This window comes from Lissotriton vulgaris, chromosome 11 (assembly GCF_964263255.1).
Source record: "Lissotriton vulgaris chromosome 11, aLisVul1.2, whole genome shotgun sequence".
Lineage (NCBI taxonomy): Eukaryota > Metazoa > Chordata > Amphibia > Caudata > Salamandridae > Lissotriton > Lissotriton vulgaris.
Genome location: NC_141699.1, coordinates 98161297 through 98184369, shown reverse-complemented (window position 1 = coordinate 98184369; position 23073 = coordinate 98161297). Strand labels below are relative to the sequence as shown.

Genomic DNA, 23073 nt, shown 5'->3' with positions numbered 1-23073 from the left:
TAAGACCAAACTACCCAAGCACTCCACAGCTGCCCAAACACTGCCAATAACATCAAACAACTGAAGCACTCCCCAGCTGCCCAACTACTATCAATAGCACCAAACCACCCAAGCACTCCGGAGCTGGCCAACCACTGTCAACAACACAAACTACCTGAGCACTCCCCAGCAACCCAACCACTGGCGATAACACTAAACTACCTAAGCAGTCCACAGCTGCCCAAACACTTCCAACAACACCAAACTACGCAAACACTCCTTAGCTTCGCAACCACTGTCAACAACACAAACTACCTGAGCACTCCCCAGCAACCCAACCACTGGTGATAACACTAAACTACCTAAGCAGTCCACAGCTGCCCAAACACTTCCAACAACACCAAACTACGCAAACACTCCTTAGCTTCGCAACCACTGTCAATAACACCAAACTCCCACATCCACCACTCTGCAAACAGAACCAAACCACACAAATAACCCTAGGGCATTAGTTGGGATCTGTCACTATACGCCTCTCGTGGGGTTCATGAAGGAACCCTACACGACCAACAAGCACTCACCCTGCCACAGAGCACTTGAGCACACAAACATTCCCGATGCCATAAACACAGCCCACTGCTCCGGTCTCTTCCCCACACCACGAGCGCCGTTACTACGGCACGCGTTCCCAGAGCCCTTCCAAGCAGAGTAAACAAGCACAGGTGCGAGCGTGGAGGAAACAACGCGGGAGAAGGCAGCGCGGGGGAGAGGCGGCCGGGTCAGGCAGCGCGGAAAGAAGACAGAACTTACGTTGAAGAAATTGGTCTTGTTCCTCTCGCAGAAGAGCCCCTGTGCTGGCATGTGCTTCAGCTGCTGCCATGGGATACTGCTGCCTAGCAACACATCTCGGGCCCACTGGAGGTTCTGTGGAAGGAGAAGAAGGATGGAAATGAGCGTGAGTGGGAGACACGGGGCGGGCTGGGCACCGCCGCTGCCTCTTCCTCCTGCCTGGCTGGCCTCGTCTGGAGTCTGCGCCCCCACTCCTCCCCCTCGGTGCCCGCTGGGAGGGCAGGCCAGCTCTGCCTGCATCTCGACTGTTTAAAGAAAACCAAAACAGTCTGCCAATGCGGTTTCCTCGGTGTGTTTGTGGAGCTGCCCTGGGTGCATGCAGAGCGGGGGCTCTCAGGCTGAGCAGAGGGCCACAACTCGGGCAGCAAAAACGAATGTTACCTGAAACCCTTAAGATCCCAGACAAGCAGACCCATGCCCTCCCGAGAGCTCCCTCTGGGCCAAGTGCCAGCAACTCTGCATTTGCCTATGTCGGAGGGGGAACTCGTCCCAACTTTTGCCTTAAATAGGCATTTGCAATACAATAGTTCTCGCATTAGTTAAAGTTAAAGCCGTTGACGTTGAAAATAACAATGTTTTTTACTTTTATTTTATTTGCAGTAGAGTTATTATATTTGCATAGTACTATTGCCAACTGAATAAAAATGCAAAAGAAAAACACATTGTCAGTTTCAACGGCAACAGCTCGAACTTTAACAAATGCGAGACCTATTGCATTGGAAATCCAATCGGTCTCGCGTTTGTTGGAGTTGGCGTTATTGGCATTATAAATGGCATTTTTTTTACCTAGCCATGTTGCAGGGAGTAGTACCATATGTGGCCGGACCTCTTTTGGCCACGTATGGTACTGCACCCTGCAGAAGCTATGGTAAATTCAGCTCTTCACTCATCTTGGTGTTTTATAAGCACCAAGAAAGAATGCTCAGCCCCAACCTCAAACCTACAGAAAAACAGTGTCCCTTCAAAGCCCTTAGTTTCTCAGACAAGTACTCTGAGCCCCTCTTTCTGAATGGAGTATTCAATACCTTAAAACGCGTTAACAACTAAGCATTCGTTATTTATTGGAGTAGAGAGACTGTCAGGCTCCAGCCTACAAACACACCAAGTGTTTTACCTCAAGGCCCCAACTACTCCGACATGCTGACTCATTCCCTCTCTCTCATGCGGACTCATACGGTGGAGAAATACATTAAAATGGGCATGTAAACCATGTTCTAGTTTCAGAAAGCCGCTATGCAGTGGCACAGTTCTGCAAATTCTGAGGATATGCATAATAAGCTTATTAGCTTAGCACATAACCGGAAGTGATGTCACACACATGTCCATATCAACAACATGAGAAACGACATCAGTATAAAAAGTAATACAATAAAATTAAATGTAAAATAAGTAAGACAGCACCAACATTTCACTAGAGCACACTAACAGGTTACAAAAGTATTGGAGCAGCACTCTGAGGTGTCCAAAAGAACCTCTGCATTTTAACTTTTTAGCCAATGGTTATAGGTGGGGCCCACTGGCCCTCAATTTTGGGGACGAGTACTTGCTTTTCATCATGAAGACTCTGACCCAGCACAAGGGAGAGAAAGGTGGAAACTGGGAAAAGAAAGGGATATGAAGACGGAATAACAGCGAGGAAGGAAATGAGCGAAGATTAAAAGGAACCTTCAAGAGCCAGATAAAAGGCGAGGGAGTGTACAGCGGTGGACAGTTCTTGGAAATGGGAACTATAACTTCATGATCCCTTAAATTGGGGGTCAATTTGTGACTGCAAAAAGGGGGTACAGTCACGACGGACGGAGTTATGAAAATCAGTGTCTGACGTATACATTTATGTTTTTTTTTAAACTCTGCAGCGAAAAAAATTGGCAACTGGGACAAATGTGACAGTAAATCTGTTCTACATTACTTGATTGGTCACAATGATACAGCATTTTACGATATCTTACATCGTTAAGGCACCTGCTGCAGAGATGTTTGTGTATCCAACAATTCTCAGGGGATACTAATAAGGGTAAGACACCTGTGATGATTAATGCACTTGCGGGAGAGGCCTATGGTTTGTCTAGTCAGTTTCAGACTCATAAAGCAGTATGGAGGGTGGCTGCAGAAAAATACATTGTGTGATCTGTATGTGTAACATACTGATCACAGATATGTATTTTATGTAAATGCTAAAGTGGTTTACTGTTTCTGACAGTGATTCCTTTCTTACTTGCAGTTCATAAGCTGCACTCTCTATAATGTAGCACTTTGAGCTATGACCCAGCATAAAGAAGATCCATGCATACTTCAAGGGATGGGTTTAGAACCTTATTGCTATTTTCTCACTCTGTTACTCTAAAGTTGCAAAAAAGGTCCCTTTGGGTAATAGTAAAGTGTTATTAGTGCACACAACTCCAACCACAGCACTGTGTTTTAAATCCTGACTTTGTGTTTCTCCCAACTATTCACTCACCATTAAAATGCCTACCAGTATAAACAACATGGGTCTCCTACACCTTGTAACCCTCATCGTCTTATGGAAGATATCCTGTACACTGATTTATACACTTGTATGATTTAGTGTCTCTGTATAACGTGTGTGTGATGTAACGTACTCTGATACCTTACACGTGGACGAGTAGCACTATAAAATATTTTTGGGTAATAACTCATTCAGACATATAAATCCAACATTCTTACAGTGTGTGCATACATCTTACATGCAGGGGTTGAACACACTCAAAAATGTGCTACCAAATCATAGATTCTCTTAAGTACTTGTGAAGTGGTTAAAAGATTTGTGCCTTTGTTTCCCTCATTTACTCTGGCATTTAGCTGTTAGGCTTCAGATAGCTTTCAGCCAGGATGATACTCAAACAAAAGAAGGGATAACGGTCCTTTACATCAGCTTCTTTTTGCCAAAATGTATGCACCAATAGAAGGTAAGGCTGTGATCGGCCCATGTCATCTTAGTGTGCTTGAAGTGATTTGTCTGTTTGAGTCTGCACAATCAGATGGCATGGCCTATCATAGCACTACATACTATTGGCACACACATTTCGGCCGGAAGAGGCCGACATGGCAACCCCAGCTGTATGCCGACATATTCCTATTGACTTTATACAACTCGGAACAACAAACCCTTCACCAATTTGTTTGTGGGATATAGCACACATTTGAATAGAATTCAATACAGTGTCATTAACATGACCATGTGTCGCTAATGGTAAGCTAGGTATCAACCTAAGCTTCGGGGCGCCAAGGGCAGACAGTACTCTTATTAGAAATGTATGGCTGCTTCGCCAGAGGTGTATTTGTGGTTTGTTACGGATTACTCTAAGGGTGTCTTAGTCATTAATATATCAGTGAATTAAAATGCTTGATGGCGGTGGATGGAGGTCTAACTACACTGACTGGCTGCTGTCTGGCAAGCACATTGCTTGAAAGTAGTAGAGGTAGTGTGCCATGTGGGGAGCCATCGTAGGCATCACAGGTCTATGTGGGCTGTGTTGGAGCGGTATCAGGAGTTCTGTATGATATGTTCTGCTGTACACTGGTGTCGAGAAGATGCAGTGCTTTTATGAGCAAGTTGATACCCAATTACATGCATATCTGTGCTGTGTTAGGGGTGTGTGGAGTGATCTGTGTAATCTGTTGTTTTTTGTTTGATGTTGTTCATTGGTTAGCTCTGGTTTGAGCACCGTGGTTTCCAACGCTACCTTATATGTGGCAGTGTTCGACGCATGAGTGGTGCAATGGCTAATGTTTTCTGTTTGATGCTAGACAGCACAGCACACAGGGCGCACTGTAGGGAGTTAGCTCAATACACTGTGATTATTACCTGGTTAAAATGAGCACTGAGCATTGAATGAAAACGGATAAATAAGATTTAAGAATTAAAATATTATATATTTCTAGAAAAACAACATGAAATATATCGGGATGTTCAAGTCAAAATCCAAAATGTTTCTTGCTGTGGAATCTTAGCGGTAGACTACATAAGCAGGCCCCTAACAAAGTCAATTTTTTGCACCAACACTTGCGAAGACAAAATCGTCCACAAACAATTTTTGCGCTCGTTGAACAAAATATTTTTGGGCTGGTCACTGCTTACCAATTTTCTTCTCTCAAATGCGCAAGTATGTAAAGTGCCTGCCTGTTAGCAGGAGGGGAAATTCCCACTTTCCAGTGCTTCGCCTGAGCACTAAGGCCCACCTAGTGATGGACCGAAGACTCCGAGCTGATGATTTAAACCTTCAAGAGTTCCTACAGGAACAGTTCACAACCCTGTGGTAGCTACTGGTAGCAGCTGCTACAGCCGGCTCAGCCTTTGGTGCCCCCGGCGCTGCCCTTTTACCCCCGATCTCAGGAATCAAGAAGGCAGTGGAAGGAACAGAAACTCAACAGCGCTCTAATTGTCAGGACTGCTTTCTGTGGTTTACATTTCATATCTTACTACGGGCCTGAGTAGCAAAAAGGAGGCTGCTGAGAGGTAAAGAGTGGGACAAGAGTGAAACCCAGTGATGCCATTGGAGATTCAAAGGGTGGGTGATGTTACTTCCCCTATACCTCTGCCATTTTTATGATTTGTCCATGACTCTAATGCACCAAGCTCACCTGCCATCAGATCTGTCTCGAGCCTTTGTTGCAGTCCCTTTCATTGACCATTATCAACACCTCCCAGTGTGGACATGCGGACTACCTGGTGACTTACCTACTGGTGCTACTGGGAATTTTTGTTGCGTTGTCAATGTTTTCTATCCTATGGAACTTAGCTTCTCATAATGCAGACGTTAACACCTCCAGTGATGAGGGGATCAAAGTGGAAAATGTTTTGGGGCAGGATGCCACAGCAGTGTGCGTGATCATTTAGAAAAATGAAATGAAGAGCGAGTTATTAAGAGGTTTTTGGTGAGGTGTTTGAGAATCGTCCGTAGTTTCACCATGCTATGAGTGAGTTTATAACCCTACGGTTAGTAGAGCGACAAAAAGACATCAGTTTGACAGGAGGGAAACGAAAAGGAGACTGCAGAGAACTTTGCGAGCGCATTACGTATGCTTACAACCACTTTACATGCTGGTGAAGGATTAAAGGATGGAATAGAGGATCAATTTAGGCTGTGACGGAACAAGCTCATAGTTAGAGAAGAGCTGCGGCTCAAGTGAGACCCCAATCTGAATGACAAATAGCACTGGCTAAATGGCTAGAGCAAAGCACTGAGTGTGGGCCTGTTCCCACTACACCCGACTGCCCACCACACGCCATTCCGGTTGGCACTAATAGATGGCAACGTCCCTTCGAGACCCCCAGATCGCCTTCTGGTGCAGGGAGCACCAGAAGGCGGTCTGGGGTCTGGACGGTTCACGGTCATGTTGCACTCTCCAAAATGGTGATGTTGCCAAGCCTATTATACTACTTTACCAACATACTGACCACTGCTCCCCGTCGTATATTCCACTTGCTGAAGAAAATGCAAGGGGGCCTCATATGGAACAAGAGGAGACGCAGAGTGGCCCAGACTAAACTACACCTCCTGCCGGGCCATGGAGGACTGGGAACCCTGGTATTTGAGCTCTATTATTTAGCGGCTCAGCTCATGGCTAACTAGCTGGCTGTCCAGCTGTAATCTAGCCGAGGTGTGCATGGGGGTGAGCTTGGAGCCCTGTGCCTTGTGCGCGAACTATTACTCCCTAAGTCAACACTACCTTTGGCCCCTAACAACCTACTCCGAGTGGTGTACAGAAGCTAGTGCAGGGCGCTGCAGACCTCTCCCAGCACGACACAATTCGCACCGAAGGTCCCCCTGCGATCCATATGCACTTTTAGGATGACCATCGGTCACAAAGGGGTGCAGCTCAGCTCTGGGAGTCCTCAGGAGCAGAGACCCTGGGCTAATTGTTCCACAACGGGGCCCGGATCCATCTGGTCCACTGACCGAAGAGACCGGCCTTCTGACGGCACAGTTTCTTCAATGTGTTCCCTCCCTTTACATCATTTGCTGGTTTCAGTTATGTCGCCCTTTATGAGATCTCATAGATAGGAAAGCTCCCTTTCCTATCTATGTAAAGCAGCACACTTTTAAAATGCTACGCTAAAATGTCCGCTGCTTTTCTAAGTTAGGTTTGCAGTATTTCAAACAAATAAAAATGAATCCTTAATTCACAAAAAATATCTGATAATCACTCTGAACATGACAACAGTCAACATGAAGTAAATAAATGTGTCAGTTATTCACAATCCTTAATGGGGGGAGGGGGGTCATATTGTCTATCTGGAAGGGACAGTTGCTCTTAGGATGCCGCCACGTGTTGAAGTAAAGAAGTGCCCATCTGGCTCTGGATTACTTAGTGGTCACTAAACCTGAACCAATGACTTGCTTAATTTTCCTGATCTCTACGGTCCTGACAAGGTAATACAGAAAATAGCATTTTCCATCTAAAGTGAGAATTGATCTCTCTGCTCAGGAGATTGATTACAGCAAAAAGGTTGAACATTTTTATTGTTTGATTTGCATACAAACTAGCAGTTGTGGTATGTGTAATGCACAGAAGGAAGGCTATGTTCCAAAAAAAGTGCTGAACTATAGATTTATTGTTTAGGGTAAATGGAAGGCCCATACATTTGTAAAGTTTGGCATGTGCCTCCAAAGGGAGAGAATGCTATGGCAAAGTGGAATATCATTTCTTAACCCCATTGACGCTGATGACGAGCTCAGCTCGTCATGAAGTACACCTCTTGTACGCTCATGACGAGCTGAGCTCGTCATGAACTGCGGGATTTTCGAATCTTCAGCGCACAGCGGGAAAATGCGCCGCACCGATGGTATTAAAGCAGTTCAAAAAGTGGGCTTTTGCTGAGATGCTGAACATAACTTTTGAACTGAACATTTACATTAAATTGTAATTTAAGGTAAGGGAATGTTAATGAAATTTCAGGTACAACTTCGCTGATAAAAAGGAAAAGGCAGTGCTATTTCCTACTGGTATATATGAGGATTAAGGCTGCTTTCTGTAGACTGTAAACATAACTTTGTCTTACCTGAAAGTATACCAGGACCTTTCGGAACATTTCCCAAACTCTAAGGATGTGAATTCAGTTCAAAGACAGGATCCAAAGCAAATTCCAGACAGATTCAGTGATGAAAGGCTATGTTGCTGGGTGACGCCCTCCACGGTGGTCATGAGGAGCAGGGTCAAGACTCATTTGCATTTGGCTGGGTCCAAACTGAGGTGGCAGGGTGAACAAAAGAACGCTGGATTTAACCCAGATCAGTGACTGGGGATGAATGTTCATCATTCCGTCCATCATTTGTTTGAGCAGCATTTTTCGCCCTCTGCGGGATAGGTATGCTTAGACGTGGATCTCTTGGTCACTGTACCACTGGATTTTAAATAGCCTACCTGATGAAGCGGTGATGCCCTGACACCGGTCCCAAGAGGCTTGTTTCCGGTCCAGGGAGGACCTAGCTTGGCAGTTCAGGCTGGATTGTTCCTATGAGGAGAGGGTCAATACCGATTTGCATATGCCTGGGTCCAAACTGGGGTGGCAGGGTGAGCAAAATAACAATAGATTTAACCTACATCTGTGAATGAGGGTGATTGATTGATTTGTTCAGCATTTCGTCCATCATTTGTTTGAGCAGCACAACATTGTGGTTAGGCATCTTCACCAACAGAAGGAGATCTTTAAAATTCTGTAGGTGTGGATAGGCTGGAGAAAGTAGGGCTATCCATGTCCTAACATCTTGCCCTCTTTCCTCCTGCGAATGACTACTGCAGACAAGGAGAAAAGTCTAGAACCTGTGACCAAAACGCTTTTTCCTTGGTCTTGGGTCTCAGATACTAGGACAGAAAATCTTGGTATTTTCCATTTCTTATTAAGGTAAAGAGATTCCCTTTGCTAACACATTGGCACTAATGAACTACTTTTAACTCTCATGTTATTATTTTCATAAGGCATGTCGTGTTACATTGTATAAGTATGTCTTATGTGTATTTTTATTCTTTAGCCATAGTTGCCAGTAGTGTTTAGATTTCTCGGAAGGTCAGTTTGCTGTAGAACCGGCTTGCATGCAGATCTTGTGTACTGTATTGCCTTAATTAAGAAGATTTCCCATTGTATTTCAAAAGAAGGTCTTTAAAGTGGCGATGAGTTGAAGACATATTTGCTACTTTTGCAACACATGAATGATTCGATCTTCATTTGAACCATTTCGCGTTTTCAAGCTGTTGCTGTATCTACGAGTTCTTTAAATGACCTACCCTGTTTATCTGTTGGCTTTTCATTTGGAATTCTGCTCTATGTCTTTTTGAGCAATGTTTTTGATTTTTCTGCTTTAGCTAGGACTCAACGACCATCGCAGCTTGAAGATTCAAGGATTCACATGGATCAGTCTCCTGGCTGGTAGGTTGTGCCGGCTGTGACGTCTTCTTTCAATGTGCAATGAAACGCACTGTACGTTTTATTACGATTCAGAACCTGCTTCCTGTATACGCTGTGCTGTGCATTAGCAGAGTGGTTGTCGGCTGGTTCTTGCGTTCCGCATAGATCTCAGCGTGTAGTTCTACGTCAGCTAACAGCGTGTTGCGGTATTTCTATTGTTGATCATGCCAGTTGTATCTGATTTGATGTCAGCACGCAGTTCTCAGCAGCTGACAACGCAATAAGGTATTTACACTTCATATTCATATGAGACTCAGCTCGATTTTCACCCATAGACGCGATTGAAGCTTCTAAGGAGGTGATCTACTATGTGATGGTAGGCTGCGTCTCCATGCTTGCGTGTAGGTCAGCTTTAGCAAAAACAGCATAATTACTGAAATCCTTACACTCATTCTGCAGTTTTCTACTACTTTTCCGTTCAAACATTTGGATTGTTTCTGTGGATGAAGAATAACTAAAGTGCAAGTTTTTTTTTTCAATTCTGTTGAGTATCTTGGACATTCATTATCTGGTAATGGGGTTGTTCCTAAGAAATCCTTGGTTAATGCAATTGTAAAGGTCCCCACTCCTGACAACAAAGAGAAGTTGTTATCTTTTGCAGGACTGTCTGAGCAAGTTCATACAGGGATTCGCAACCAAAATGGAACATCTCAGGGAGCTCACGAGGAAAAGAGATGATTTTATTGGGACTGAAAGACAACAAGCAGCTTTCCAACAGATTAAAGAGGAAATAGCACAAGCTCCTACACTCAAACCGTTTTGTCTCAACAGAGTTTGCATTGCAACTGTCAATGGTAGTTTGCATGACAGTGGAGGAGTTCTGGTTCAGAAGTGTGGGAGGGATGAATGGTGTGCGGTGTTTGATTCCAGGACGCTAAACGATATCAAAAGAAGGTATGCCATCATTGAAAAGAAACCGCTAGCTTGTGTGTGGGCCGTGGAACATTTCCGGAATTATGTGTGGGGTACCAGATTTGTTCTTATGACTGACCACAAGCCATTGGTGGGAATTTTATCACCGGGTGGAATGCCACGTAAAGGAAGACTTACATCGAGATTGCAGGAGTACAACTTTATTGTGGACTACGTGCCTGGGAAATGCAATGTTACAGCGGATTGTCTTTCCAGGTTGCCACGTCCAGATGACAAGTATGAAGAGTACAATGAGATGGAGATGGTTGCTACTCTTGTTGATTTTGTGGGTGTGGAATTTAAAGGGTTGTCAGAAGAAGTTTGGGAATGGGAAACTACTGATGATGTTGTGTTGCAGCTCATAAAGAAATATTTGATGGAAGGTTGGCCCAAGGAAAGAGTTGTATTTGGAAGTGCTGCATTTCTTTAAGGTTTCGGGTGAGTTGGAAACAGAGGGTGTTTTGATTTTTAAAGGAGGGAAGATTGTTCCAACGGGTACCAGACAAAGAAACATTTTGGGGTTATCGAATGAAGGACACCAAGGAATGTCATCTATGAAGAGAGTTATCAGGTCTAATTTTTGGTGGCCAGGTATGGGGATATGGTGGACAGGACGGTGAGAGAGTGTGTGCTGTGTATGAATAGTGATAGAATACTTAAAAGTTTTCTGCTCCGCACAAACCTATGTCATGGCCAAATTCACCATGGGAAAAAGTGGCATTTGATATTTCGGGTACATTTAATAGATTACCTCCAGCAAGCTAAATTAGCGTTGGTCATGGTAGATTACCATTTTAAGTGGCCAGAAGTTAAGTTTGATGCGCATACTACATCTTTGGTGGTTATTGAAGTTTTTTAGTGAAGTGTTTGAGCGTGAAGGATGTCCTGAAGTGTTGGTTACCGATAATGGCGTGCAACTTAAGTCACAGGAGATGGAGTAGTTCTTGGCAGGGTGTAGTAACAGGCATATGACCACATCTTTATATGAACCACAGGAGAATGGTCAAGTTGAACACTTTAATCGTGTTCTCAAGGATGGTATAGAAGTGACACGCAGTTCTGTAGGTGACTTGAAAAATATTCTCAGAGAAAGACTGTGGGTGTATCGTATTGCTCCTCATTCTGACATTTCAGGTCATTGAAGGCTAGAGATCCCAGCACCAAGTTATGTCCTTGGTGGATAAAGAAGTAAATATTGATTTTTAATGTTGTTGATCATTGGAAAGTGGCTGAGAAGGTGAAGTAAAGAATAGAAAAAATGAGTATGGTATGACGAGAGATTCAAAGTGAGAAAGTCCACCCTTTGTTGTGGGAGAATGGGTGAGAATATGTAAACCTGGCTTTACTGTGTACGGTACTTCCAAGTCTTGTCGTGCTGTAAAAATGATGAAAACCTACACAAACAGTTTGGTCACTCAGAATGGTAGGGTGGGAATGTGAGAAGAGTAGGCAAATGCAGGGTATTAAAGTTCAATTTTCGGTGTCAATTACCTTAGATTTGTTTTTCTTACATGTGGTGTTTCATTTGCTTATTTGTAGGTTTCCTTTTCTAGTTTTGTCTTTTAAGGTGGGAACTGTGCTACATCATATAAGTATTTCTTATGTGTATTTTTATTCTTTAGCCATGTTCCCATAGTTGCCAGGGGTGTTTAGAATCCTTAGAGAGTCAGTTTGCTGTGTGACCTGCTTGCAATCAGTTCTTGTGTACTGTGTTGCCTTAATAAAGATTACTCATTTTATTGCAAAAGAATATCTGTACACATGCCTTTTTACACAATATAAAAAATCTCAAGTAAGGAAACTGCTAGATTGATTGAACGTACTTCAAGCAATAGTGGGCCTCACTACCCCTTTTTTGTTCACAGAGCACGTGGTGGTCATTCTGTTTGTGCAGACTGTTTTCGATGTAATGGAGGGAAACAGACACTTTAAGGTTTAACGGAACAGCACAAATTCTGGTACAGTGGTGTGGAACGAGTTCTCTTGTGGTGACCAGGTTCCTTGAACGGTCATTGAACTGTCAGATGATCGAAGTGAGCTCTCAATCCCATGATGGGATCAATGGTGTGGCTCTTCTTACTTACTGTGAGAAGGGCAGTTGCTTGAGGAAGGTTATTCCATTCAGGGCGTTCTTTCGCTGGTACCACCACAGACCCTTTGGACAAGAGGTCACCTATGCACAAAAGTATTACTTGAAAACAAGACGCAGAAGACTATTAACCCCAGCATACATGACAAGCATCTTGTTGTTGCATAAAGATGAGGTTGGAGGTTTAGGCATTTTGGTGGGCAGACTTTGGTCCATAAAGAAGAAACTCACTCTTATAATTCTTTGTTCTATATACTTTCCCAAATTTGTAATTGTGTGAATTCTGACTTGCGATGGAATCTCTTCAGTACCATCTTTGGAGGTCAGAAGAAGTCCCAATACCCCACCCTGTACTTAGAAAAAGCATGGGGACCAAAGGGTAGGATAGTTTTCCGTTTTAAAATGTTGATGGTCCACAAAACAACATTCATGAACTTTGTCTTGCAATTGACTGTGAAATGATATACCCTTGAGGTCTACTGCCCATTTCCCCTGCAATCTTTTCCAGAAGAATTGCAATTCTTGAATAAGCAAACTTAAATTTCGTGTTTTTTTCTTGTTCATGCAATTAGGATTTTTTGAGATGCTCTTTAAATGCGTAAGCACAATCTATACTGCAAATGTCAAAATATAAGTTGTGATGTTTCCTCCGAGCAAGCTGCCTGAAGAATGAGAAATGTTTTCAAAGACTTACTGGCTGCTGTTGAGGGTTTAGTTCCACCTTGTCTTTTTGACTGATATCTTTCTCATTGCTGATTCAGAGTCAACACTTCTGCCTCTGTTGAAGACTGTCCTTAAAAGATATAAACATGGCAGGACTTTGCAACAGGTACGTTCAAACTCTTCTGCTGAGTTTTCGGTTTTAAACCTGTGAAACGGAGTCATGAAGAGCAACACATGGATATGATGTGGCAGTAGCTGTTAGCTGGAAGATTTACTAAATTTGCTGTTCCACTTATAACCTGGCTTCAAACAAGACCTCTGTTGATAACCTCCAATAAATCCTCCGCCTTGTCTCTGGGCAGATAGAACATTTCTCCGAAGAGTCTCACAATGAGTTGCCACATTTCTCAGCAATGCCACTGCATGAGCCATCATCCAAGAAGCAGCAAATATAGGCCTCAAAACTTCATGCCTGAGGCATCCACAAACATACTTTTCTTGTCATGGTGTGTGCGGGATGGGAGTGGAAGACGATAAGGAAGACAATGTATTTACTATGCCACCAATATTCAGAGTCTAGTGGCAGGTACCCACAAAGGTTCTTTCATGTTTTCCCTTGTTTAGACCTACATGCCTTTGGTGAAGCTGATAACAGAAAAGTCTATGCTGTATGCATTATTAGGCTTAGTAGAATTTGAACTGGACTCCAATCAGATGCACGATAATGAATAGCTTCAAGGATGATAGTGGTTTGCATGAGCACTGAACTCAGCAACATTTTTATTCATCACTTTGTTATAGGATGTGATATCAACAGGAGACACCAAGGAAATACATGAGTTCTAGAGCTAGAGCTGTAGACTATTTGTCATACATCTGAATTAGGAGATACATCTCCTACTGAGTGTGTGACTTCTGTGATAATTGGATGGCCTGTGTGGTTCTCAGATCTTTAAGAGTGAAAATTATGTAATATTTGTTTTTTATTTTCTTGGAGTAGATCCACTCTCGGCATTAAATGATGGTTTTCTTGTTAAAGGTGCATTTTGTGATTCCTCCGTATCTGATCCCACTAGGCATTACCTTCAACATTGACCCTGAAGTCCTTGATGTTGATAGAGAACACGAGGGGCATTGGCACTGCTTCTCTGAGCAGCTGGCGGGCAAAGTCTCAGTGGAGGCCAGTCAAAGAGAGAAGATGCCCTAACCAAAGTTCAGGAGAGAAGGGAAATAAAACGTATCAGCGTTTTAAGATCTAAAAATAAATAAATAAGAGAACATTCCTTCAATTGAGATTCCAAAAGTGACAACTCCTATAGTTCAAAGATGAAATACAAACTGCGGGGCAGACCCAGGGTGTTAGAAAACAACGATGGATCGCACACCGCTAGCCCCTCATCTGGATAGCCCCTATGCACTCTGGTATTCATAGTGCGTGAAGTATGAAGAGTTGACACAAAGTTCGCAAGTGGAACACCAAGGTTGGTGTAAGTAAGTACTTATTGTTCCCAAGATCTCTAGACCCGAGGCATGGCCCGGGTTTCGGGATAGTTTCCCTCATCGGTAGAGAAAGTATTTGGGGTGGATGAGAAGGCTGCCAAGTAACCGTCACAGCCCTCGTTGCCTTTTCCGGCGCTCAGGTGCGTCTCCAAAAGCTTGTCAGCTTGGAGGCTCATGGCAGCCCTTAAGTAGAAAATGATGGATCGCACACCGCTAGCCCTTCCTCCCGATCGCCCCTATGCACTCTGGTATTCGTAGTGTGTGAAGTATGAAGAGTTGATACAAAGTTTGTAAGTGGTACACCAAGATCTCTCATAAGTGTTCCCAAGATCTCTAGACCCGAGGCATGGCCCGGGATTCGGGATAGTTTCCCTCATCAGTAGAGAAAGTATTTGGGGTGGATGAGAAGGCCGCCATGTAACCGTCACAGGCCTCGTTGCCTTTTCCGGCGCGCAGGTGCGTCTCCAAAAGCTCGTCAGCTTGAAGGCTCATGGGAGCCCTTAAGTATCTACTTGCACCTACATAGGTGAACCACTTACGAACTTTCAGTAATTCTTCGAACTTCAGGCACTTCACATACCAGAGTGCTTAGGGGCGACCCGGAGGAGGGGCTAGCGGTGTGTGGTCCATTGCAGTTTTTTCTACATAAGGGCTCCCATGAGCCTCCCAAGCTGACGAGCTTCTGGACGACGCACCTGCGTGCTGGGCAACAAGGCCTGTGACGGTTACGAGGCAGCCTTCTCTTCCACCCCTATTGACTTTCTCTACTTATGAGGGAAGATATCCCGAAACCCGGGCCAAGTCCCGGGTCTAGAGATCGGGGAATAACAAGTATCTACTTGCACCTACATAGGTGAACCACTTATGAACTTTCAGTAATTCTTCGAACTTCAGGCACTTCACATACCAGAGTGCTTAGGGGCGACCCGGAGGAGGGGCTAGCGGTGTGCGGTCCGTTGCTGTTTTTTCTTTATAAGGGCTCCCATGAGCCTCCCAAGCTGACGAGCTTCTGGACGACGCACCTGCGTGCTGGGCAACAAGGCCCGTGATGGTTACGAGGCAGCCTTCTCTTCCACCCCTATTGACTTTCTCTACTAATGAGGGAAGATATCCCGAAACCCGAGCCATGTCCCGGGTCTAGAGATCGGGGGAATAACAAGTATTTACTTGCACCTACATAGGTGAACCACTTCAAACTTTCAGTAATTCTTCGAACTTCAGGCACTTCACATACCAGAGTGCTTAGGGGCGACCCGGAGGAGGGGCTAGCGGTGTGCGGTCCATGCTGTTTTTTCTACATAAGGGCTCCCATGAGCCTCCCAAGCTGACGAGCTTCTGGACGACGCACCTGCGTGCTGGGCAACAAGGCCTGAGACGGTTACGAGGCGGCCTTCTCTTCCACCCCTTTTAACTTTCCCTACCGATGAGGGAAGATATCCTGAATCCCGGGCCATGTCCCGGGTCTAGAGATCGGGGGAATAACAAGTATCTACTTGCACCTACATAGGTGAACCACTTACGAACTTTCAGTAATTCTTCGAACTTCAGGCACTTCACATACCAGAGTGCTTTGGGGCGACCCAGAGGAGGGGCTAGCGGTGTGCGGTCTATTGCTGTTTTTTGTACATAAGGGCTCCCATGAGCCTCCCAAGCTGACGAGCTTCTGGACGACGCACCTGCGTGGTGGGTAACAAGGCCCGTGACTGTTACGAGGAGGCCTTCTCTTCCACCCCTATTGACTTTCTCTACTGATGAGGGAAGATATCCCGACACCCGGGCCATGTCCCGGGTCTAGAGATCGGGGGAATAACAAGTATCTACTTGCACCTACATAGGTGAACCACTTACGAACTTTCAGTAATTCTTCGAACTTCAGGCACTTCACATACCAGAGTGCTTAGGGGCGACCCGGAGGAGGGGCTAGCGGTGTGCGGTCCGTTGCTGTTTTTTCTACATAAGGGCTCCCATGAGCCTCCCAAGCTGACGAGCTTACAAGGCCCATGACGGTTACGAGGCGGCCTTCTCTTCCACCCCTATTGACTTTCTCTACTGATGAGGGAAGATATCCCAAAACCCGGGCCATGTCCCGGGTCTAGAGATAGGGGGAATAACAAGTATCTACTTGCACCTACATAGGTGAACCACTTCAAACTTTCAGTAATTCTTGAACTTCAGGCACTTCACATACCAGAGTGCTTAGGGGCGACCCGGAGGAGGGGCTAGCGGTGTGCGGTCCATTGCTGTTTAGTCCCAGGGTGTTAGATTAGGGAACTAGGGATGAAGCAAACTTCAGGACAGTTAAACTCACTCTCTTTCCCTAATTAATGTGGTGGCCCAACAGCATCCAGATCGTCAGTTTGTAACTGTGAGTGATAAGACAGAGGATCAGTCATTTCTATCACCAGGTTTACAGTGTGAATGTTTTGACAAAGGGCAAGCTATGAAACTCTTTTGTATCTGATGTCATGTCATAAAGTAATGGTCACCTTAAAGCAAAGTAAAGTATTGCAAACCGTAAAAGGCTTTGATCAAACAATAAATATTCCCTAATAGATAAAAAGTCATACAACCCATAACGTTTTAAAAATTATTAACATGTACTTCTTTAAATATGTTATTTATTGCACCTTATGACAAAGGACTAGAATGTATTTAAATGAAAGTAAGCTGGAGAAATAGTTCTATGCCACAGACGGCAGAACTGCCGGACAAACTGGAGCAGCGCTGCCGGATACAGAGCAGCAGCGCTACCTGATACAGAGCAGCTGCGCCGCCTGATGCAGATTAGCGCTACCAAATACAGAGCAGCAGCGCTGCCGGATACAGAGCAGCAACAGCGCTGCCGGATACAGAGCAGCAACAGTGCAGCGTGATGCAGAGCAGTAGCAGCGCTGCCGCATACAGAGCAGCAGCGCTGCTGGATACAGAACAGCATCGTTGCATGATGCAGAGCAGCAGCGCCACCTGATGCAGAGCAGCAGCAGCGCTGCCAGATACAGAGATGCAGAAGCAACGCTGCCCGGTACAGAGCAGCAGCACTGCCGGATACAGAGCCGCAGCACTGCCGGATACAGAGCAGCAGCACTGCCGGATACAGAGCAGCAGCACTGCCGGATACAGAGCAGCAGTGGTGCTGCCAGATACAGAGCAGCAGCGCTGCCGAATACAGAGCAGCAGGAGCGCTGCCGGATACAGAGCAGCAGCAGCAATGTTGCCGGATACAGAGCAGTAGCACTGCCGGATAGAGAGCAGCAGCAGCGCCGTATATAGAGCAGCAGCCGCGCTGCCGGATACAGAGCAGCAGCAGCGCTGCTGAATACAGAGCAGCAGCAGCACTGCCGGATACTCACCTACCTCAACTATGCCTACCTTTATGCTATCTCCAAAAGCATTTAAGCATGCTTAAACAAGTATATGGATCCTTCTTTTTGTACTTGTATATTATTGGCGCACCTGTCTGACTATGCACCTTGTACCTACACTACCTCAACTTTGACCTACCTCTTGTATTTTGACCTACCAATGTAACTATGCACCTTGTACCTAACTACCTCAACTATTACATTCTACTATTCTATCACCCCCTTGTCCATGTAAAGCGCTCTGATATCTGCAAAGATCTTGTTCGCGCTATATAAAACTTTTAAAATAAATAAATAAATAAATACAGAGCAGCACTGCCGGATAAAGAGCAGCAGCACCGAATTTGGAGCAGAAGCGCAGTCGGATACAGAGCAGCAGCGCTGACGGATACTGAGCAGCAGCACCACCTGATACAGAGCAGCAACAGCGCTGCCCGATACAGAGGAGCAGCGCCACCTGATGCAGAGCAGCAGCAGCGCTGCCTGATACAGAGCAGCAGCGCCGAATTTGGAGCAGGAGCGCTGTCGGATACAGAGCAGCAGCGCTGAAGGATACTGAGCAGCAGCGCCACATGATACAGAGCAGCAACAGTGCTGCCCGATGCAGAGGAGCAGTGCCGCCTGATGCAGAGGAGCAGTGCCGCCTGATGCAGAGCAGCAGCAGCGCTGCTGGATACAGAGCAGCAGCAGCGCTGCCGGATGCAGAGCAGCAGCAGCGCTGCTGGATACAGAGCAGCAGCAGCGCTGCCGGATGCAGAGCAGCAGCAGTGCTGCAGATACTGAGCAGCAGCAGCTCTGCCAGATACAGAGCAGCAGCAGCAGCTCTGCCAGATACAGAGCAGCAGAAGCAGCGCTGCCAGGTACAGAGTAGCAGCAGCGCTGCCGGGTACAGAGCAGCAGCAGTGCTGCCAGATACAGAGCAGCAGCAGCACTGCCGGATACAGAGCAGCAGCAGTGCTGCCGGATACAGAGCAGCAGCACCGAATTTGGAGCAGGAGTGCAGTTGAATACAGAGCAGCAGCGCTGGCGGATACTGAGCAGCAGCTCCACCTGATACAGAGCAGCAACAGCGCTGCCCGATACAGAGGAGCAGCGCCGCCTGATGCAGAGCAGCTGCTGGATACAGAGCAGCAGCAGCTATGCCGGATGCAGAGCAGCAGCAGCGCTGCCTGATGCAGAGCAGCAGCAGTGCTGCGGATACTGAACAGCAGCAGCTCTGCCAGATACAGAGCAGAAGCAGCAGTGCTGCCATGTACAGAGTAGCAGCAGCGCTGCCGGGTACAGAGCAGCAGCAGTGCTGCCAGATACAGAGCAGCAGCAGCCCTGCCAGATACAGAGCAGCAGCGCTGCCAGATACAGAGCAGCAGCACTGCCGGATACAGAGCAGCAGCAGCAGCTCTGCCAGATACAGAGCAGCAGAAGCAGCGCTGCCAGGTACAGAGTAGCAGCAGCGCTGCCGGGTACAGAGCAGCAGCAGTGCTGCCAGATACAGAGCAGCAGCAGCACTGCCGGATACAGAGCAGCAGCAGTGCTGCCGGATACAGAGCAGCAGCACCGAATTTGGAGCAGGAGTGCAGTTGAATACAGAGCAGCAGCGCTGGCGGATACTGAGCAGCAGCTCCACCTGATACAGAGCAGCAACAGCGCTGCCCGATACAGAGGAGCAGCGCCGCCTGATGCAGAGCAGCTGCTGGATACAGAGCAGCAGCAGCTATGCCGGATGCAGAGCAGCAGCAGCGCTGCCTGATGCAGAGCAGCAGCAGTGCTGCGGATACTGAACAGCAGCAGCTCTGCCAGATACAGAGCAGAAGCAGCAGTGCTGCCATGTACAGAGTAGCAGCAGCGCTGCCGGGTACAGAGCAGCAGCAGTGCTGCCAGATACAGAGCAGCAGCAGCCCTGCCAGATACAGAGCAGCAGCGCTGCCAGATACAGAGCAGCAGCACTGCCGGATACAGAGCAGCAACTGTGCTGCAGGATACAGAGCAGCAGAAGTGCCTGATGCAGAGCACCAGCAGTGCCCGATGTAGAGCAGCAGAAGCACTGCAGGATACTGAGCAGCAGCAGCAGCGCCGCCGGATACAGAGCAGCAGCACTGCCGAATACAGAGCAGCAGCAGCGCTGCCGGATACAGAGCAGCAGCGCCACCTGATGCAGAGCAGCAGCGCCACCTGATGCAGAGCAGCAGCAGCGACGCTGGATCCAGAGCAGAAATGCCAAACACAGCAGACTTTTCCAAAGGGAAGTGGCATGCTGCGCCTCCCCGGGCTCCTTTTCAAAATGCACGAAATGACGAATCACTGCTTCAGAATCCATTTACAGCCAAGACGTTTCCAAAATAACAACAGAAACGAGGTGCAGCTCTGTTTGTCACTGGTCATTCATTCCTGGTCACCGATCAGTCTTTTTCAGTCCCTCTATAACACATGGTGTTATTTCCTCTTCACATTGTCGTGGGCACTAACAACGTGTGCTGCTCCCGGCTCCCTGGAGCGGGTTCCACTGAAACGGCGTCCCTGGCACTGCCAACTGGGTGCATCTGCTCTGCTTGAGTCATCACGAAAACGTGTGTCACGGTTCGAGCGTGGCCATGTTTGAGAGATGTTTCTATACACTGCCTCAGGCGCTCCCAACTGCAGCGTATAATACGGCCTCAGAATAAGGAAACAGCATATACACCCTGTGCCCATGCCAGAGACAACAAGAAGAGAGAAGAGACAGGATGGGAAAGTGGGATATGAGGGAGAGAAGGAACAGAGAGAAAGCAAGACATGAAGCATTTAGGAAAGAAATCACCTCGTGCAACACTCAGCACACATTTGTTATTGCTGTTTTGCAACTGTACAGACTGATTCAGCTACTTCCCCTCACCAGAGAAACCGATAATTAAAATCCCAGTTTTTTCCAGCTATAGGATTCCCTGCTGCTGCAGCAGGTGGTTGTCTTCCTTTCAATCTCTTCTGCAGCATCTGCTGCTATGGCTGATGCTGTTGTTGTTTGGTTTGATATTGGGGTTACTGAGGAGTTTGAACCCTTTGCTAGAAGTAGTACCTTTCGTTTGTCTTATGATGTTACTTTCCATACTTTGTCCTGCTCAAACAGTAGGCCAGGCACCAAACCACAACAGGTCTGGCAGACCTTTGCTAGTGAAGCGTTTAAAAATGACAAATGTCAGTGCTGGTGTGGTGGAGCTGGCTTAGCAATAGAGTGCCTCTGCACTCCATAAGACCACCTTATTGAGGGTGCTGATGTAATTGATTAGGAAAATACAAGAAGGTGGTGATTTCAAAAGTCCTGAGTACTTGGAGGAAGAAGAGGTAGTTCTGGTGGTGTGACCAAGCAAAGAGTGTCCTCTTTTCCAGTGCAGTGGTCTGCAATGGTGACAATAAAGTGTCCGAGAGTCATGTCTTCTTGGGGCAGGAGACTGCTCCTTGGTAATAGGCGTGTGCTTTGGTATGATAAGTGTACGCTTTGTGAGGAGCTGCGGAGGCTACAAAAACTGCTGTTTGAGGCCGAGAAACCAAAGGAGTCATTTGTGCTGCACGGTGACACAAAACGATAAGCTGTCCTTAGTGAAGGTGTGTTTGAAATGTTGCGTGCTGGAGGTGGGGCTGCTCCGATAGGTTCTGGTGGTGGGCCTGCTCGGATAGGTTCTGGAGGTGGTGTTAAATATAGCAGGGATTTGTTAGCATGAGCTGAAAGCCATTTTGTATTTCTGGCAGCCATCTTGTTTGCCATGTGCTGCCACGTGCTCGCCATGTGCTCTGTCCTCCCTCAGTGTTGACTGCTCTTGTAATCTGCCTAGAAACGAAATATATTTTGCATCTTCCACCTTCGCACATGCTCAGAAGTGCCTAGCTAGTAGAATGCACCTGCTCATCTTGTATAACTGTCAGGCTATTTTTGCTGCTGTATGGAGAAGTAACACTCCTCCCACTTTGTTGAGAAAGCAGAACTTGTATACCCATATTAGGCATTTTGCAAGCTTACATGTGCCAGGACTGCCCCTTGGTCTTATGCTGACTATGTAACCCTAAACATATATAAGGCCTATGTTTTCTGTACTCCTCAGACTGCCTCATTCAGTTGCTAAGGCTTCTGTGTGATGTGCTCTCCCTCATTTGAGGTTAATAAAGATGTTACTTTTATATTTCAGCTTCTTTGCCAATTTCTTCTTTTTTGGTTTAAAAGGACCAAGTATCAGTGAGACCCCTGAGAAGGTTTAAATTTTCTACAGTGGGACCACTTCGATAGCTTCTGGAGGTGGGACCGCTCCGATAGCGTCTGGACTTGGGACCGCTCCGATAGCTTCTGGAGGTGGGACTGCTCCGATAGCTTCTGGAGGTGGGACCGCTCCGATAGCTTCTGGAGGTGGGACCGCTCCGATAGCTTCTGGAGGTGGGACCGCTCAGATAGCTTCTGGAGGTGGGACCGCTCAGATAGCTTATGAAAGTGGGACTGCTCAGATAGCTTCTGGAGGTGGGACCCCTCCGATAGCTTCTGGAGGTCGGACCGCTCCGATAGCTTCTGGACTTGGGATCGCTCCGATAGCTTCTGGAGGTAGGACTGCTCCGATAGCTTCTGGAGGTGGGACCGCTCAAATAGCTTATGGAGGTGGGACCGCTCAGATAGCTTATGGAAGTGGGACTGCTCAGATAGCTTCTGGAGGTCGGACAGCTCCAATAGCTTCTGGAGGTGGGACCGCTCCGATAGCTTCTGGAGGTGGGACCGCTCCGATAGCTTCTGGAGGTGGGACTGCTCCGATAGCTTCTGGAGGTGGGACCACTCCGATAGCGTCTGGAGGTGGGACCGCTCCGATAGCTTCTGGAGGTGGGACCGCTCTGATAGCTTCTGGAGGTGGGACCGCTCCGATAGCGTCTGGAGGTGGGACCGCTCAGATAGCTTATGGAAGTGGGACCGCTCAGATAGCTTATGGAAGTGGGACCGCTCCGATAGCTTCTGGTGGTGGGACCGCTCCGATAGGTTCTGGAGTTCTCAGAATCAGATATAGTTTGATTGCATCTGGTCTCCACCTTCTCCAGCCATGAAGGCAGGTGGAGAGGTTCATAGTCGAACTCAGTCATGCCTAGACATGGGGAGCATTTCGACACGGACGTCATTCAACATCATCACTTTGAATTTCAATGGCGATGAGTGGTGCTCGATGGTGTCATCCTTGGACTGCACGCAAACCGTGAATATAATGAAAATTGTGGTCCTTAAGATTGAACATAGAGCGTAGCTCATGGAGGTGTGTTCGAATTTTAGATGTCCCTCTGTGAAACAGTTCCTG

At 46.7% G+C, this 23073-nt stretch overlaps 1 protein-coding gene across 4 annotated transcripts in view; it reads right to left on the bottom strand.

Moving 5' to 3' along the window:
• Positions 1-23073, bottom strand: part of CABIN1 (calcineurin binding protein 1) — a 1446726-nt gene that overhangs the window by 536187 nt on the left and 887466 nt on the right. For all 4 annotated transcript variants that reach the window (XM_086942778.1, XM_086942776.1, XM_086942775.1 and 1 more), the window contains one exon: positions 790-903. In XM_086942778.1, the coding sequence (XP_086798904.1) occupies positions 790-903 (114 nt within the window). The remainder of the gene's footprint in view (positions 1-789; positions 904-23073) is intronic.